Source organism: Agelaius phoeniceus, chromosome 9, assembly GCF_051311805.1.
Source record: "Agelaius phoeniceus isolate bAgePho1 chromosome 9, bAgePho1.hap1, whole genome shotgun sequence".
NCBI lineage: Eukaryota > Metazoa > Chordata > Aves > Passeriformes > Icteridae > Agelaius > Agelaius phoeniceus.
The window spans coordinates 11,441,510-11,461,004 of NC_135273.1; the positions used below are offsets into that span (position 1 = coordinate 11,441,510).

At 41.9% G+C, this 19,495-nt stretch overlaps 1 protein-coding gene across 1 annotated transcript in view; it reads right to left on the bottom strand.

Moving 5' to 3' along the window:
* SORCS3 (sortilin related VPS10 domain containing receptor 3) overlaps positions 1-19,495 on the bottom strand; it is a 266,927-nt gene that overhangs the window by 69,802 nt on the left and 177,630 nt on the right. Inside the window, exons 6-7 of the mRNA XM_054637549.2 lie at positions 11,636-11,700; positions 4,824-4,942 (exon numbers count right to left, since the gene is read on the bottom strand). Coding sequence (XP_054493524.2) covers positions 4,824-4,942; positions 11,636-11,700 — 184 coding nt within the window. The remainder of the gene's footprint in view (positions 1-4,823; positions 4,943-11,635; positions 11,701-19,495) is intronic.

The following is a 19,495-nucleotide window of genomic DNA, read 5'->3' on the forward strand; positions in this document are numbered from 1 at the left end:
CTACGGAAAGTGCTGAATGTCTGAGCTACAACTCAGAACAACTTCAGCTCCTCTCCACTGGGATAGCAGAGTCTGCAGCATCCTGGAGAAAAATAAAGACATAAAAAACCACCAAGACAGGTATTGATCACCCATCCACACACCTCTGCACTTACAGCCAGCTCAAATCAAAAAGGCCAAAGTAACCCTGAGGGTCTCCAAGTGCTGATAGAGACAGAAGCGTGAGAGAGGAAGGGGGACAGCAATAACTGCATGCCAGACTGGACTGGTAGGATCTCTGGGGGGAAAGCCACAAGCAGAAGGGTTTACACAACACAACAAGATTAATAGGGGAATGGAAACATGAGACCTAGATCTACAGCTGGGGAAAAAAAAGAGAAAAAACAATTTTGAGAAACCAAATCCTTTCTCATGTCCCTTAGGATCTTGTGAATATGCCTAAAATCTCATCTGTCCTTTTCTAACTCTGTCAGTTCCAGCTCACAAAAAATACTGTCTCCCTGTAAATTTTGTCCCATTGACATCCTTAGGTCACCAGCACTGTAACAGCAGTAGTGCCAGCAGTCCTCATGTCACACATTCTGAAGAGTTCCACCACTATTTCTGTCCATCTCCTGATACCCAGGCTTCTGTAGACACAGTCCTCACACAGGTGAGCACTGGGAATGTCATCCCCCTCCACCAGCAGCCAGGCTCATCCAAGGTGGGAGTCCAGCCCCCCAGAAGAACCACTGAGCCAAAGGCACAGAACCTTTGGGCAGCCAGGAGCAGCTCCTTTAACTTGGCAGTACTTAGCTCTCTATGGCAGCTATGGGTCAGCCCACAGGAATGCTGCTCTCTGCAAAAAGCACTGCCCCACAGCAAAGCTGATTCCCAGGGAATGCACTGCCCTATTCATGTCCCTTGGGACCCCTCAGACCCCCCTAAAACAAGCAACACTGTACTGGGACTTCTGTGGCCCAGACTCTCCTCACTGCCTGAAATAAGCGGTGACATTTGCTCATGCTTTCCCTCATTTTCAGTGGAAATTTTTGATCTGTTGACAAGGAAACACACAGATCATTCCTGATCCTCTCTTTATAGAACCAAGCAGCACTGATATTATTTGTTTACTTGTAGGAAAATAAAAAGGTTCTCTCCAAACAACACCATCTCACTCAAAATAGAATTTCCTAAAAAATAATCAGCATTTTCATTAAAGCCTATTTAATTTTCAACACTTTTCAGCTACCTGAGCAATTCCATTAGAAACCCTGATACAAGACTTGCTTGAAAAATACCTTTCCCAGAATTCCCTCTGTAATTTATTTTTTAACAAAGAAATTCTCCAAAGTATCAGTATGCTAGACTCATCCCAAATGACTATCCCTGATCCCCGTGTCTTATAATGTAGGCTCTGCAGATGGGAGTACCATCGCAGTTTTGGTAATTGTCAGGAAATCACATTTTTTAGACAGTTGTAGGTTATGTTTGCACCTCAGTTTGGAAAGTGATATTGCTTCAGTAACAAGTACTCACTGGACCACAGCTATGTAATTGAACACCACAGACATGGACATTAAATGGCAAAGTTGATCATCAAATTAGCTCCTTCTGTTATAGTGCATAAGTCCAGACATATTTCAATGTTTTCTCACTAATAAATGACTTGCTTTGCAAGTTGTATGAATTTTAAGTATTATTAATGAAAGAAGATTATGATATTGGCTCCTGGTTACACCAGAGCAATACTGTGAACACAATGAAAACTTATACATGCAAGAGAGGGTAAGAGTTTCTCCTAATATATCAATTTATGCAGAATTATCCAATCCCATTCCAGCGACATGATAGACATCCTTAAATAACTATTGATCAATCAAATAGAAAATCAGTCAATAAATTCAGTGATCACCTACTGTTTTATTCATAATAATTCTTCCTAGTCTCTCTTAGTAGCTATTTCTTTCTTCCCTCCACATTGCCTTTTACATCTTTCCTCATGGGCTATGTTATTTATCTCTTTTGCCTGGCAACAAGTGCCAGTCTTTTCAAACTCTCTTCAACAGATAAAATTTTCAAGCATAAGATCATTCTCATTTTCTTTCTTTGTACTGTAATTCTGAAAGATCCTTTCAGAAGTGCTGCACAACAGGAATTGTTGATTTATAATGGCATCATAACGTCTTCTGTTTTCTTATTTCCCCTATCCATTATGGATCAATGTATCACATTTGCTTTGAGTGCAGTTAAACAAGTTAATGCTCCTCAGGAATCTTACAGTGCTGGCCTGGTTATCATCTTGGTTAGAATGGATATTCACTGGTAAATAACTATGTAGATAATCTAAGACATTGATATCAATAGCTGGAATTAATCTTCCCTAATTTTAATTGTCAAAAATTTTGGGGTTTTCACTAAGCTCTACTTAGGTTTCTTTCCAATATTAATGAGAAAGGTATACTCAAAGAGGGACCTAGCTCATGTTGAAATAGGTGAAATAAGAGATAAGGTGCCCCTGAAGGTTTCAATCGCTCTAAGATTAGAGGAACACTGACTACAGATTTAGAATAAAAATCTACTGGTTTAATCACAAAAGTTAAAAAAAAATCCAAGTTCCTCTCTCCACTCCAAGACATTAATTCTGATTTGTTCCAGAACAGACATATTAGAACTCATGCACCAATGCTTTATGCAGCTATTAAACCTCACCAAGTTCTTAACATTTAATTTGATATTTATTTATTCATCTCTGTTTAATATTTAAAATTCTAAAGACCTGGCTCCTACACTTCTGTCCAAGATTACCCAGACTGAACAACATGCATGAGACATTGCAAGCAATCTGACACATCCCATAATAGGCAGCAATACCACATGGTTTGTGAGACTAATACACCCAGGACACAGCCTACATATGTACCAAGCAAACACTCTGCATATCCCATTGACCATATCCTGGATTTAACACGCCTTCAGCTAAGAGTGAGCTGGGAATCTGAAGTGCCTGCGTGTCACTCGAGCTCTGCATGGGCTCAATCCCTGCCCAGCATCTGCAGCCACTTACAGCAGGTGCTGAAACCCTGCCAGTGTGACACAAAACACAGGGAAAGGGATACACAGCCTGGGAATGGAGATTCTCCTGCCCAAAGCAGCAGCAATGTTCTGTGTGTATATTTAACAGCTTTTTAAAGTGTGGGGATGTGATTTTCAATTCAAACACCCATTTAGCTATAATAAAACCTTGCTAAGAATAGTCAAGACACTTGAGTATTACATATACATACATGCATGTGTTTGTACACACACACACACAGATTTTTTTTAACTTGAAGTTTTTAGAAGCTAATAGCCTGAGCTGCTCACTGCTGATTTGAGGCAGAGGAATGCACGCACCAGGCCCATGTCCTCAACTGTGAAATCAAAATTCTAAACAGAGCAGCCTTATTTTGACACAGATGAGAGCTGTGGAGTGAGAAACATCTGTAAGGCCTCATGCTTAAAGAGTTGGATGTTCCACAACATCCTTAGCCACAGACATAAACCACCACACACAAGAGAGTGTCTCTAAAATACTCCTTGGAGAGCAGAGCATTTATTGATTGGAAAGCCATTGCTTTTAGTCAAATCACGACTTACTAAGTAGCAAAAACTGAATTCACAGTGTTTTCTAGCAGTGGATCTCCACTGAGGCCAAAGGAAGCAGTAGCAGACTGGGTTTCATGGGGGGTTGAGGGGAGTTGTGGCTCCCATTGCAGTAGGTCATCTCCAGAGCAGCACACTCCCCTACTTTCAGAAGAAGTCTGCCAATCTTGCTCAAACACATGCAGTTTTCATCCTGCAGTCCTCCCAGGCCACAGGGATCCAGTCTTCCACCTAATCCCAGCACAGTCTTATCAGTCTTCCCTCTTATAAGAAAGTCTGACAATAAACACAGCAAATCTTTCTCATAATTTGGATAGAGTCAAGAAAAATACTCAAGGAAATAAAGTAGGAGCTTAATATAACCCAGTCTTATTCAAAAAGGGAAGCATGTGTCTTTTTTGTAACACCTGAATCCAGTCTTCATCTCATTTTGTTCCCCCTGCTTCAGCATTGGAGGAAAGCAGTTAACATCACCATGTCTGTAATTTCTGTGTCTCCTGAGCTTCCTGCAATCTGGAATCACCACAGCCTGGCCCCCAGTTTTCCACCAAACGGTACATCTTCAGGAAGTGTTCTTCCAGACAGTACTATTCATTCTCAGGCTTCCACAGACACAAAATTTAGAGAGATGGCTCTGTTCCATCCAGCCCATGTATTCTCAAAAAATCTCATAGTTTCTCATTTGATTTCTGACACTTTCTCCTCATCTCCAGAATCATCACCAACTGACAAATTTACAGACATCTTTCACTTTGAAGTTGCCCTGTAACAACTTCCCTCAATTTTTCTGCTATTTTACCTCCTGCAACAAATTTTGGTTCACCCTATTAGCATTACTTAACTGTCAAATCAGCATAAACCTTTCCAATTGCTAAAATAATCATTCACACCTTTCCTTTGTTCTTCCCTGTTCTCCCCAGTTCATTTCTAGTTCCTTTTTATTTTACAATTAGCCACACAAATTGCAAGTTGTGAAATTCATGGACCCTTAATGAACAAACTTTAAAAATATATGATTCAAGGCAAGTGATAAGCAGGGAGATCAAGTGCTGTATCCCAGACTACAGAGCCAATACGGGATGGACTCTTAAGAACTGCGGTCCCGTATGCTTATCCTGAGAATATCCTAAGAATATACCCAAAGAAAAAATCCCTTATGCAGGCAGAATTCATGTCCCATTTGCAGGAAGCCAACGTACCTGGATGAAGATATATTCATCCTGGACAACCAGGGAGCTGACGTCGATGGAGCGCGAGAAGGGCCCGCTCCTCTTGGTCTCGGAGCACTCCTGGATCCGACACGTCAAATAGTGGGTGTCTGCAAGGGGAGCATGGGGACACATCAGAAATGCCCAGCCAGGAGCCACTTGTCTGTAAACACCATCAGCAGCTCCAAAGAAAGTCTTATCTCCAACTAGGGAGATGTTATTTCAGGATCTGCCTCCAGCCTTTGACACTGTAACTGCTCTCTGAAGTTAGGAGTTCACCACACTTCAACATTGGCCATTCCCTTCCCTGTTGTGCAGACATCCCTCAGGAGACTGAAGTACAAAATCCCCCATCAATGGAGGGTACCAACCATAAATGCATCAGAAAGCTGCTGATGAGACCAAATAGAGCAGAAGCCACCCAGGTAAAATTCACCCATTCCTACACCCTTCTGGAAATCATACCCCTGTCTTCCCTCTGAAACCCCCCAGCCTTGTTGATTGGTTTTAACTGTGGTAGTAAAACACAAAAAGGAAAAAAAAAAAAAGCCTAAATCAACACTATTAAATTTAAGTTATTTTTCTGTGAAAATCACAAGCATCTCCCAAAATTAAGTCTTTATAGCAAACATAGGCTTGGAATGAAAATGCCACGGCCATGAAATAGCATGAGAAGCTGAAGATTCCTAACAGCAGTTATATGGCCTGCAAGAAGGATCAAATGTTTCTGTCTGGAGAGAGGAACAGAAGACCATCACACTAATGGGATCCTGTCAGGCCTTGACATTGCTTGAGAGGAGGAACAGGACTGGGAGAGGAACATGAAAACAACAGAAGAAAAAGGCAGATATACAGAAAGTTAGAACAAGAAGAGACGTGCTCACCTCCAATAAGTTGGGAGAGGTTATAGGGGGTTAAGCATTATTTCACTCAGGCTAAGAAAAGGTCTCACAAAACAGAACAATGAATGCATTGTGTTTCTGGATGTGTGTAATCTAAATATGCCATCTCTGCTTTTCAGCTGCTCTTCTGAAAACTGCAAATTAGGAAGAAAACAAAAATACTACTAAGATGACAGCTGGAGTGATAAAAGGGTCATATCTTTTGCACTCTGGCACTTTACAGGCCTCCTAGATTCAAATGCTTCCTTGCTTTTCTGCAAAGGGTGAGGATAGAACATCAATGAAGTAAACAGCAAGTTTGTAAGGGCTGGGGTGAGCCTGGTGCAGTGATTTTAGTTCACAATAGAACTTTCTGACATGGACCTTGTCAAACTGAGCTCAAAATGATAAAAGAGAAGTTTAAAAGACAATCACTAGCCCAGCAAAGCTGCTTACAGGATTCTCCATCACAAAAATAACCTGCCTTGTCCTTGGTCTGTGTCCTTCAAGTTACAGCATATGTGGGGCAGTGGAAAGATTTGGGGGCACAATAGAAATCCTCTGAGTTCAGCCAACTGCCTTCCCAAATTCTAAACCAACATTCATAGACTGATAGTTTCCTCTTTTATAGTCTTGTCCTAGCAACACTCTTAAAAATGCAAAAAGAATGCAAGTCAGAGTCATTAATAATTATACTAATAATTACTAAAATACTTTCTCTAAAGGAGTCAGAAACCACAGCCAAGCTTTAATCTAATGAAGGTCCATGCCCAACCACCCTGTGAGTGAAGGCCCCTGTTTAAAGGCTGCAGACCTGGTTCTGGGTTGATGCACCAGGGATTCCAGGTTAATAAGGGCTGAGTCAGAGCAGTCACACAGGTCTGGTGCAGTAATGAAATCGTAGTCCCACTGAGGATGCTAAAGCAGCAGAAAATGTTGCTGGTGCCAGCTCAGAGTCCTGGGCAGTGATTAAAGTGTATGGTGAAAAACACCTGACATAGAGACAGTGCCAATAACCAGAGTATCAGAGCCGTGCTTTCTCCCAGCATAAAATTCCAGCAGCAGCAGCAGAGAGGTCAGACTTTCAGCTGGCATAAATTAAAGTTCTTCATCAACTGATATACACACACTTGGCCCAGAGCTGCTATTTAGCTCCTCAGTGTGGAACCTAAGCCAACCTTGCAGTGGATAAAAGCAACTTCTCAGAAAACAAGAGGGTCTTATGTGCTGCCATGCCATCCAAAGAGATCAACAGCAGTGACTTGCTCTTTGAGGTAGCTCTAAAATTAGGCAGAACAAGGAGGAGAGGTCAGGAGTTGTATTTTTAGAAGCTCATTCCCTCCAGTACGTTCTCCCACACAGTCGCCTGGATATTCTTATCCTTCCAAAAAGGGGATAATTTGCTGCGGCTGAGTGACAGAATGGGAAGAGGAATAAAAACCTGTCACAAATAAATGCAGATAAATCACAAGTGTTGACATGACAACGAGCTTCCTGCCTATTGGGAAATGTGTCATTTTGAGTGTGTTACACCAGCAATCAAATATAGTCAAAGAATGGCACCTGATTAATATTCACAAGGAGATGGTGGTGGAGAAGGGGGGTAGCTCACTACCCACTTTCCATTTAGTCTCTTTTTTTATTTATTTTCATATATTTTACAATACAAGCCTATTAAAAAAAAAAACAAACAAACACAGACACAAATAATATATCTTTAAACCTCTCTGCTTTAGGATACCAGATAAAGTTGTCTTGCTTTTTTCCTGCTTCCCCAATTTTTTTTTTTTTAATCCATTAAAAATCAGGTAAAAAATATAGCAGCATCCAGTTCTGTTCCCATTTGTGTGTAACTTGAAGCAAGAAACAATCTCAAGTCCCTGCTCAAGCTTCTAAAATGTGCTCATTCACAGAGCACATCTTCTCACATAGAAAGAACAGGGTCTCTCAACAAAAGCCTCCATTAAGAGAGAAGAGGCCATCCTAACTTCCAGGCTATTATCAGCCTCTCCTCCAGAATGAGGTAATTTTGCACCCCCCTTTTGGGCAGCCACAAGGTTAAAGGACATTCACCCAGAGGGGCGGGTGACATGAGACTAAGCCATGCCTCCAAAGCCTTGCTTACCTTTCACTGGGAGTTGTATTGTATAAGGAAGGTTGTTTCTATCTGGGCACTACTTCCAATTTATATATTGTCCTATACAAGACCAGAATTAAAGAGTTCAGGTGTTCTGGTTTTCAGGGTTCTTTTAGCAGGCTGGATTTTTTGTTACTTTTGGGATTTTTATAATGTTCCACTGCAAAATGAGTTGAGAAGGGCTCCCTACTTCCCAAGCAGCATTAAAAATTTCTCATGCTTATAAGCAACCCCAGCCACTTCCTCAGCTCATCTGTGAATGTGGCAATATGGGCATCAAGCAGCCTGGAGGGCTTGCTGCAGCTCCAATCCCAGCGTCCATGCCTCCGCACAAACCCTTCCCACCTCCCTTAGGATTAGGGAATGGCTTTCACAGATGTACAGCCATTTTCCAGCTGAGGAGCCTGAACCACCTCCTCATTGCTATTTAACACAGCCTTCCATCTTGAGATTTTGGAGTGTATTTTTACCCTTTTTGAAGTGACAAAACGGAAACAATTTCTTGAAATTGGAAGGGACAAACTGGTGAAATAAGCCAAGCTACCATGTCTCATCTTTTCCATGCCAGCTTTGGCAGGAAGCAGGAGCACAAGAGGCTCTCTCCCCAAAGATGTGGGTTCCTGAAGGGAGGCAGTGAAACAGTCAAAGCTGTTGTGCTGCAGGCTGCAAAGGGCCAACCTGTGTGCAGGTGACTGTGACTTAGACACAGGACAGAAAGTCCTGCCTCCCTCCTGGGATGGCTGGCCAGCATGGCTAACAGGGAAAAGGGCAGCTGATACAGACAAGCTGCATTGGCAGGTGGGCTCAGCTTAAATCAGGCCCTGGTATCAGGCAAGATTTAAAATCATAGCATCGTGAAGGTTTCCATGAGAGGGAGAAAAACTCACTGGCCTCAATAATTTTTCCTCCAAAGAAAAAGACATGTAGACTCTCGGAATTAGTTCCCCTGTTTTATCCTTTTGGTTAGCTTTTCTCCCCTCTTTTTCCTATAATTCAAATCCTGTTTATTGCAGTGTATCTGTGAGTGGGGTGAAGATTAACTCACTGAACATCAGAAAGTTCAATATATCCTTCCCAGGAATGCTGGTGGCTGCTTGTGTCAGTGTGATCATAACAGTCCCCTTGCATCCAGCCCTGTCCTTGCTGCTGCCTATTACACTCTGGCAGAAGGCACAATGCCCAAGGCTCCTACATGGTTTTACAATTTAAAAATGCAAGCCTCAATTATTATTCTGCTACAATGACTCTGCCAAGATGTCGAAAAAATGTGAAAAACTTCATCTGCTACAAAAGATGGGAACAGCTTGAGATAAGATAGGCGCTGGAATTATCAGCATCTTGCAGTATTTAAGGAGACCAGGCACAGGGGCAGATGGGTTTTTCAGAGAAACAACCATGACTGGACAGACAAAACCATGTGGCAAGATATCTTGAAGGACAGTCACCAGAGAGGTGAACAGGACTGCATGCTCCCAGATCCATAAGATTATTGATAGCCCTGACTCATTTATGGATGAATGAGATTCCAGCATGCCCCACCACCTGTTCCCAGCTCCAGAGCTCCTTTTAGGCTCCAGAGTCTGAATTGGTATTAGGTGGGTTCTTGAGTCCCATTAATGCCAAAAGGAAAAAAAATTAAAAAATTTAAAAATCATCAAAATCAGGATTCTAGTTCTAAACAGCCCTTCAATTCCTTCCCCTCCCTTCTCCACTGCTTTTACTCACTATTTTTTTTTAACTTAAAAACATGGAGGAAACTGAAGAAGAAGAAAGAAAAATGCCCAGTCTAGGAGAATCATGTATCTTTCAAGCAGCCAGTGACATTGAAGGCAAGGATTCTCCTATTTGAATTAAACTAAGCAATGGGAATACTTAAATCTATGTCTGTTAATGCATCAAATAAGTGACTGAGCCACCAGAATGACCTAAAAGAGGCATTAGAGAAGCCTTTTCTTCCTTCTGCATAATACTGAGGAAAACTTTCATCAGAAGCTTTCTGATCAAGAGGAAGTAACTGAAGAGCCCCATTTCCCAGCAGGTGTAAGTGCCTCAGCTATTTCACTGAGCACATGAAGGCCCAATTTGGTTGCAGAACTAACTGGGAGGAAAGTTCAGTGCCCCATTCCTGAGCACCCAGAGCTGAACCATATCACACTGGGGAAGTCAATAGCTGTGAGGCTGTCATTTCTTTGTAACACAAACTAATATTGTTTCAAGCCTTAGAACCTCTAACTGGAGCAGCATTGTTCTTTTGTGCTGTGCTGGGAGAGGAGTCCTTTGGTGCAGGCCAGCAGGGCCAGCACAGCCCAACAGATCTGGGATGGCAGCTGCACTGGGGCTGTTTTGCTGACACCACTGGCCAAGCCTGGCTTCCAGTGAAACCCTCAACACCATCAGCTGCCAATTTCAAAATGCTGAATTTATATATTAAAACAAGAACAAAGAGCAAACCCCTGAGCAAACAAGACCTGAAGGAAGAGAGCTGTCTTTAAGCTGGGGATACATCTTTCAAACATTTACATCCTTGACATATCCAATATTCAAATAGCTGGGTGAGCAAGTTTAAACTTAGTTTGAAAACAGACTCCATCAGCACTTTGCTTGCTTACCACTGGGATTTTTTTATTTGCATTTGACCACTTCTCCCATCATACCTGTGACAGTACACAAGCAGCAAAGGCACTGAAGATGCCTCCCTACCTTGTCCACCCACCTGTCGGCCTGTTTTGCTTTTTCCACATATTCAACAAACAGCTGTCACCCCTGAGCTGTTATTGCCTGGTTATTTATTCAGCTGCCATCAATAAATAGCAGTGGGAGGCCAGTGAGTGATTTTAGAACATCCACAACCTCAGAGAAGCCATCTTGACAGACAGGAGTTTGTTCACACATCTGGCCTACGCAGCACTTGACTAAAACAGAGATAAGTTTGCAACCAACAATAATGAGGCTTTTTTTTTCTCCCAGAAATCCTCTAACTCCTTAATCCTATGCTGTTTTTCTATACTGTCCCTGCACCAAAATGGGACACTTGTTCCATTGCTCCCATTTCCTCACAGTAGAGTAAATTTCCACATAAGGAGCAGATGCATTACTATGCTACAGTTCCTGTGAGAAATATCTAACACACTTCAGAGAGAGTAAGTCAACTTACTCCTAATACCATGCCTATGCTGGAGATTGACTATGTAGGAATCCATTCCACTGCAAATGTGACTAGATTTATTTCAGTGAGGAGTGAAGAATTTTTTTCCTATTTCCTGCTTCAGATCCAGGCACCTTTTCAAGCCTGTAATATGTTGGTATGGAACACTATTCATACATTATGAGCAAAACTAAAAAATACTTTCAATACAAGACAAAGGGGAATAGGGACATTCTGGCTGGAGGGCAAGTCTGGCTGCAGGTAATTTCTCAGTTACCACCTAGCTGTTCTGAGCACCTCTGGAAATGCACAGAGGTTCCATGGTACAGTGCTGGTAGCCCAGCTCTTTATGATTGATGTAAACTATGTGATACTGAAAAAAGCTAAACAGGGAACAGAATAGATGGGTTCTTATCCCAACAGACTGTGCTTCTGTCCACCCCCTCCACAGACACAAGCCCTGCAGCCCACAACTTTCCCCTGCAGGTTCAGGATAAGAACATCACATCAAACCCCATGACCTACATCTCCCCTATCAATTGAAATGTAAATGGGGAGGTAAAATGGATGAAGTGGATTCTCATTCCCACTCCATTCTTGGCTCAAAGCCCAGTTTTTAGCAGTGGCTGCAGGCACTCACGTCCATCAGCTGTCCGGGCTTCCATGTGCACAAGGTCAGGTTCTTTATCCAAACCAGCCACTGACCTGGGAGGAGAGACACAGAGAGAGAAGGCAGTCACTTAGCTGAAAGGCTGCAATCAGACAGAGCTGGTGAAGGAGCACAAAACCAGTTTAAACCTACCTTGGGACACTGGTATGTAGGTTTCCACCCTTTAACAACTCATCTCCTTTGTATTTCCACACAGATCATGCTCAGGGGCCCTACACCAACCTTCCCAGGCACAGGAGAGTGATCCTGCACGTCCCTTGTCTACAAGACCAAGGCTACTATGACTGTTCTAGTGATAGCAAAGAGAGCTGGTCCCAGGACCCAGTAAAATCAGAGTTCTGGCTTAATGCTGAAGGAAAAACAAGGGCACAGCAGCCCCATGCCTTCAGAAAGCAAATTAAAAGGAGGTTTTATTCGGCTGATTAGAGACATGAAAGACCAAGTTTCCGGATTTGCCCCTGGTTTGCTGGGCAATCTTGCTATTCTTTACCTCCTTTTCCCCATCTTCAAAAGAAAAACAGTGTTGCACATATGGTGAATTTCTGATTTTAAAAAGGTGAGAAAGTATTCATTATTCCCACCATGATCCCATGCCATCCATGGTCCTTGACAAATATGAAAAGAGGCACAAGGAGTTTCTTTAATCTCACTACCTGAACTCAAGCACTCCTAGTCAAATCTTCCCATGCATTGTTATTTACTCCCTAAAAATATTTTTCAAAGGACATTAAAAAGATACTTTTCCTCCTGGAAGAGGAAAGTCAAGCCCAGAACAGAAATGTTATTATTAGTGTCCTGGCTGATAAGAATCACTGAGAGATGAACATTTAGTCCTAGCAATGGCTGGCAGGGGAAAAAAAATCCATAGATGTCCACGTGATTTATGGTGCTGCTTCTCCTGAGTTAACCAAAGGGTTAGATTAAAAAGGGACAATGACAAAAATCAGTTTCTAATTTGGTGGGAGTTGAATTTGATACAGTAGATTGTAAATAATAGATTCCCTCTGAGCCAGCCAATGTTCAGAACTCCCTAATGTTCTGAAAACATTTTTATCACATTCTTTTGCCGTTTCCATCCTTGAGGCATCAACAGCAAAACCAGTAAAAATAATAATAATAATAATAATAATTTTAAAAATACAGATGCTCTGGTACATTTTTGTGTATGCCACAAAAAACACAGCAACTGAAGCAATGACAAACATATAAATGTGCTGGAGTTCAGCTAAGATCAAGCAGTGCTGCAAATGTCAAAATAACTACATTATGACCCACTGTGCAGGTAACTGAATCTGGCACTGCTTGTTAACGAGAGCACCACATCGATAGCAGGTCCATTCACAACACTCTGAATTGTGGCCAGAAGATACCAACACAACAAAACAAAGCAGCACAGGCAGGGCTTTCATCATTCCACTCACAGTGAGAAACAGTCTGCTCCTTAATTGCTACCATCAGTTTCAGGGTGATCCCACAAGGAAGAAGGGCTGTCTGTTATTGGTAAGGATGCCAGAATGAGCCTGAGTTCCTGTGATCACACAATTATTGGGATCAAAGCTTCCCAATTTATGGACATGGTTAAAAGTGACAGTAGGATACACAGAAATCCCTTTAAATATCAGTGAAAAACATTACAGTGTGCTGCAGTATTAGTCCCCAATGTATATAGAAAGCAATCTTTCTAGTCCATAGCAGAGGTTTTCTGCCCTGTTTCAAATGAGTAACACTAACTGCTGTAATTTCAGTCATTCAGTAACCATCACCCTTATCTATGACATGCCAATAGAGACAGATGCACATGCTTACCATCATATCTATTCATCACAACTTAATGAAATGGAGTGGTAATGCCAGCACTTGGAGGTAGAGGTTGGGAACACTTTAGGCACTTGCCCTGCAGCCCTTACCAACAGGTTTCCTACTTAAATTCAGCCTTCAATGCACTCTCCTGGCATCCAACCTTCTGGAAGCCAGACACCAAGCTCTTACTCAGAGCCATTTGCTGCATCCTGAAACACATCTGACAGTGTCAGATGGCTCCACCTGGGCTCCTGACATCCTCTGGGTCCCTCCCCTCCAGATGGAGAGGGCACTGTATCTCCCCCTGCAGCAATGGGGCAAAACTGTTTGGCCCAGGTAATAAGAGACATCAGTCTGCCACAGTACTATTCATTTTAAAAGAGACTTCTATTAGAAGAACCTAAGTATATCCTAACAAAATCCAGAATACTCATTACCATTGTGCATTTGCATGCATGAGCTCTGTGGATCTACTCATAATGCCTTTCAAGTGTGCACCAGGGAATGAGAGGGATCTCCTGAAACATGTCATTCTAGCTTGAAGTTCCTTTCCAGTGCCATCTACTTGTTCCCTTAATTAGTTTTGACAAGCCTAATGGTTCTTTTCAGAATAACAATGATGACAAAAAAGGACTAGCACACAGCACACTCCTAGTACTCCTCTGTTCACCAAATAGTGCACTACACCTTGAAAAGCTCACAAAGTGTTCTGCAACACAAAAGCAAGACAGGCTGCTCTATCTGCAGGCAGATAAGGCTGAAAAGTGATGCACTGGTCCTCCTTCCTTCACCCAAACCAAGCTGCTTTCTTATACCAATGACTGATTGCAAAACAGATCCCAAATCAATGCTGTTTCTTCGTGCCTCGCCTCACATCTGTTCCCACTGGCAAGGAACAGAGCTTTGTTTTGCATTGCTCTGACTCTTGAATTCAGGTATTTTTAGTAAATGGTCTCTCATCATTTGTCTGGAGGAGCTTTACATGAAGAATGAAAAAAGTCAGCAGTGGAAAGAGCAAGATCCTGAAGCACAGCTGCAAAAACATACACAGACACACAGAGTCTAAATCTATTCCTTTATCCTGTTGTAATTCTCTAGCCTTGAGAACTCACTACAACAGGTCTGGCAATACAGGAGCAGCAACAAAACAAGAAGAAACACTTTCACAGCCTTTTAGTTTCTTACACTCTGAAGAACATTTGGAGGATGCACTGCCCAATATTATTTAAGCAACTAAAGCATGTTGAGGAGAGATGTCAGCATCCCCTGACTTATACAACCAAGTGTAGCTCAGAGTGTGGTGGCTGGGAAAGGCTTTCATGGTGCTCTAGCTAAAAACCCTGTCCAGAGTCTTATAAAGACAAGAGAATTTAACACTCAGGAGCCTGAGGTCCTGACCCATGGTCATACAGATCTATGCATATAAACTCCAGACAGCAAAATTCAAACCAAGGTTCACAAAATGCACCTGTGTGTGCTGCTGTGACGGTTGCAGGGAGTAAAATAAGGCACCCTCACTGTGAGGAACTGAGCTAAATCAACATCATCCACCATCCCTATTCATTAATCACCCCTGGCATGACAAAATGCTGAGAGCATGCAGGCAGTAGTGACAGGAAAGGTCAGTTTTTCCTGCTGACACTTTCCCCAACTGCTGCAAAAGCAGTTTTCAAAATGTGGAGCCTGCAGCCAGAATTGCAGCAGGCACAGGATAATTTTCCAATTAGGAATTCAAACGACCTCTGAATTCCATTAAAAGGAAGAATTGTTATATTTTTTTCTATCTTCTGGTGCTGCTTTTCCTTTCTGTTTTCATGGTAGCTCTTTTCACAAGATCCTTCCTCCCTTCTTTTCAGAAGAGAATTGTGTGCTCTTGAAGGATGGACACGATCCTGGCAAGATCCTTATCTCTATCCTGAGGGAAGAGCATTGTGCATGGATGCACATTTACTAGGCCACTGCTAATATTTAATCTCTGACTGGGAGGGAGAGCAGACTATAATGGCAAGGAAAACACAATACCTACACTTTAACTATTCCTGAAGTGTTTCCTTGTAGTTTCCAACTACAGGGAAAGGTGTTATATACTTCAAAATAAAAAATGTCAACACATGCAAGGAAAGGAAAAAAAAACAAACGGACTCGTCGGGTTACCTGCCTACTGCACACCCCAGCTCACTTCTTCTACCAACTCTAATGCCTTTCCATGGAATAAACAAGTCTTGCATTTTTTTCTAACCATTTTGCATTACTCACCAGGCATTTAAAGGTGAAAAGGACTGACATTTGTCTCCTCTACCATTTTGAATGAAAACAGCAGAGCAATTCCAACTGCCTCTGTTGATCCTTGCTCCCTAAACCATCAACTGAGAGTAAGAGATGCTCTATTCCTCTATCTCCTGGACCCAAGAGTTCGGGAGGTTTGACTGAGTATCACTGAATGTGAGCAACATTTTTGTTTGGGATTTACAACAAGATAAAAGCAAAAATTCAGGAGTCAGCCCTTCAAACTTGATCTGGAACCTGCTGGACTGAGCTTTTTGCCAGGGGTGTGTCTAGTTTCTGACCAGTCAAAGTGGAATTCCCCTGCTTTGAAAACAAAATCAAAACTTTTACAACAAATTGAGACTCCCAATATGCTGACTTGAAAACTCATTTTTGCAGGTTAAGATGTCAGACTGAAGGCAATTTCCAGTGTCCATTTAAAGAGACAGAGAAAACAGATGGATACTACCTAGCAGGATACTGTGCACTAAATAAGGGCTAGAAACATCAAGGAAAAAGGCACATTTATTGTACAATAATGTGTAAAGGAGGAAAAACTCCTCCTCTTGCTGGAGGCAACAGCAGTTAAATGAGTGGATGTTGCCAATTAGTCTGATGTAATTTTAATTCTATCCTGCCCCAGAAGTGAGTAAACACTTTTGTGTCATACCAGGCAAGCAGTGTATATTTCTAACTCGAGCAACACAAGAGCCATGCCCATGTGCATGTATGGAAGCAGGAACTAATTCATTCAATTCCCACTCAACTTACCTGGAGTTTTCCACATGGAACCCTTGCTCAATGACACATACCTTTCCAACAGGCTTCTCCTCTCTCTGATACTGCGTCACATTTGTCTAGGTATCAATAACTGCAGTTGGCTTCATGTGGTCAAGGCGATTCATGTCTGAGTTGGTCTAAAATCACCTCCAGCAGCCATTAACTCTGGGCACCTAACAGCATACACCCAACCTGCACACAACCCTGGGCCAGCCACCATAAACTACCATAGTAAAGAGCTACACAAATGTTGAACTGTTGGGGCAAAGAATGTGTTTATTAAACACATAAATACAATATCATTTATGAGGTGCTGCTGGATGTGTTAGGATGTGATGGGGTCTCTGAAGAGTTAGGGGCGAAACCTCGCTGCACAGCATATTTCAAATGAAGCTTGGGAAAAAAGCTGGACAGGAAGATACTGTAAGGAACTGTCTTAGCTAGGTCCCTGGAGCTTTCTACATCTTTTCCAGTGCTAATTTCCGTGATGCTGTAGTCCTGGACATCGGCAGAAGTAATTGTTGTGAGACTTAGCTTGCAAGATAAGGGAAAAAAATTGCCAAGTGTTTATTCTCAGCTAATTTCTTTTCAGCAAAGCCAATCCTTTTTAAAATGCTCCCAATGAATTTTAAGGAGTTTTTCTGCATGGTATCTCGAAAACAAGGTGGTCATGGCATCTGAGTGTGTTTCCATATGTGCATTCATGCATGTGCCTTCCTGCACCTCATCCCCACTAGTACCAAATGTCTAAACCTGTACCTTCCCCGTAAGCTCAGTGGATCACAGGCCCCTGAACCACAAAGTTGCTACACACAGTTCTTTTATGCATAAACCAAACCAAGAAGAGGAAAGAGGTCCAAATCAATCCTTTCCTTGAGGAGAAAACTGGCATTTAGGCTCAACCATGTCAATCACCACCAGAGAATCCATTAAAAGCAGCAGGCTCTGCTACGCAGAGAATCATTTGTCTTCTCAGTACATTTCTTTTTATCACAGAAATTAGCAGGGAATACCTTTAAAGTATATTTAGCAACAACAAAATTGCTGTTGTTTAATATTTTTCCTTTTCCCTTTATGGTAACACCAGAACCTATGCACAAATCAGGCTGTGTCTAGTTCTCATCCAGGCCATAAGTCTTAGTCCTTTAAAGTCCTGTGGCATTTTTCCCAAATCTATACCATAAATCCCAAAAAAAATATAACCACATTCTCATGAAACATATTTGAAATAAGAATAAGAGTATATTTTTGGATTTTTGCATTTGCTTAAAATTAGTTTAGTGCATACTATATTATGAAGCCCAGTTAATTAATATTTTCCCTGTGCTTGGCTACCTTTCTTTGAAAGTCAGGCACATGGGGAATTGCTATAGATTATTGCTGTACTTTTTCATGAAACATGAATCAGCCCTGGTTTGGATCACTTTAGAAAAGCAAAGTACATGCTCAAAGACCCCTCAGCTCAGCCTGGCAGTCCTGTAACCAAAGATTTCACTGGAGTTACTCCTCTCCTTCAAAGGAAATGTTTGTAAGACTTGTATTATTCTTCCAGGTTTGTTTCCTAGCAGAAGTATCTTAAACATGACCCATTCAAGAAATATTTTACTCCAAAATAAGGATTATAAGATACTGTGTGTTTAATTGGCCTCATTTGTACAAATGTTTTCCAATTGTAAATATGACATGCCTGAAATGCTACGGCTCAGTGATTCAGCTATTAACAGAGGCCTAGGCACAATAAAAGACCTCCAAAAAGCTTCAGAGCAAGAGCATCATTTAATAAATGAATGAAGCAGTAGATGAATAAAAATAAAGCTTAAATTGTCCAAAGAGGGGATGCCAGTATGAAACTTGGCACAGACAATATGTATAGGATTTGCTGATGAGCCCCACATGCCTATGAGCATTGTACATTGTATTAATTAAGGAAGAATGAGTCTCTACATTCCCTGTTGCAGGATATTGTGAAGAATCACCCTGGGATAACATCTAACATTCTGGAAATGAATTTGTGGTTCATTTCATGCATTTTGGGGAAAAAACAATATAAAAAATGGATTTGTTTCACAAACCTTTTGTGACAGTTGTTTCTCTGCATTTCAGACACTAACCTGAAGAGAACAAATGGCTTATTTCCTTCTTTGACTTTTAGCCATCAGCCAGAAAAGGAAGAGGGAGAAAAAAGGAATGAAGAACAAAGGTAAGGAGAAGAAACAGAGAGTAGAATGAACTACTCTGTTCTGGACCAGCAAGCATAAATGCATCAATGTGTCTCCTTGCCCCTAAAAAATCACACTCAATTAGCTGCTGAGAGTGAGATGCTCATTTGTCTCAATACCACAGGAGCAAAAGACAAAGAAGCAGGAAACAAAAGGATTCTGGCAGCAGACAGATATCCAAAGACAGGCTTTGCCTGCAGAAACAGCAAGTCTGTGTGGCTATGATTTGTAAAAGCAACAGTGTCAGGAGGTCAGCAGATCACCAAGTGTCTCATGACAAGACAAGTTTGCATCTGAGACAGAAGCATCCTCACAGGCAGAATGGAGATGAATAAAAGAGACACAGTCACATGCAGGTCTCTGTCAGTGAGAGAGCAACAGTGCAGCAGGAGAGACCAGAGAAACCAGAGATCTTCTGTGGGTCCTTTGCTCTAATGCAGGCAGCTGAACAAACAATAAGGAGACAAGGCTGCCCAGGGGGCTGAGCACTAGACATACTCCCAGCTCTTCACAACAGCAGCATCCCAAAGCATCCCCAGCCCAAAGCATCCCCATCCCAAAATCATTGCCCTGATCAAGTGAGAATGCTCAGGGCAGAATGTTGCAGTGGGAGTCATGTCAAGAAGCAAAGGTGTATGGTCAAGCTGTAGGTAAATCAAGAACTTCTCTTTGTTGGGTTCTTAATCTGTTGTTACAGAGGAGCAATGAAAGGAAAGAGAAGTACAAGGCCAAATGAAAAGTAATACTCTGCTGTTTTCTATCCTCA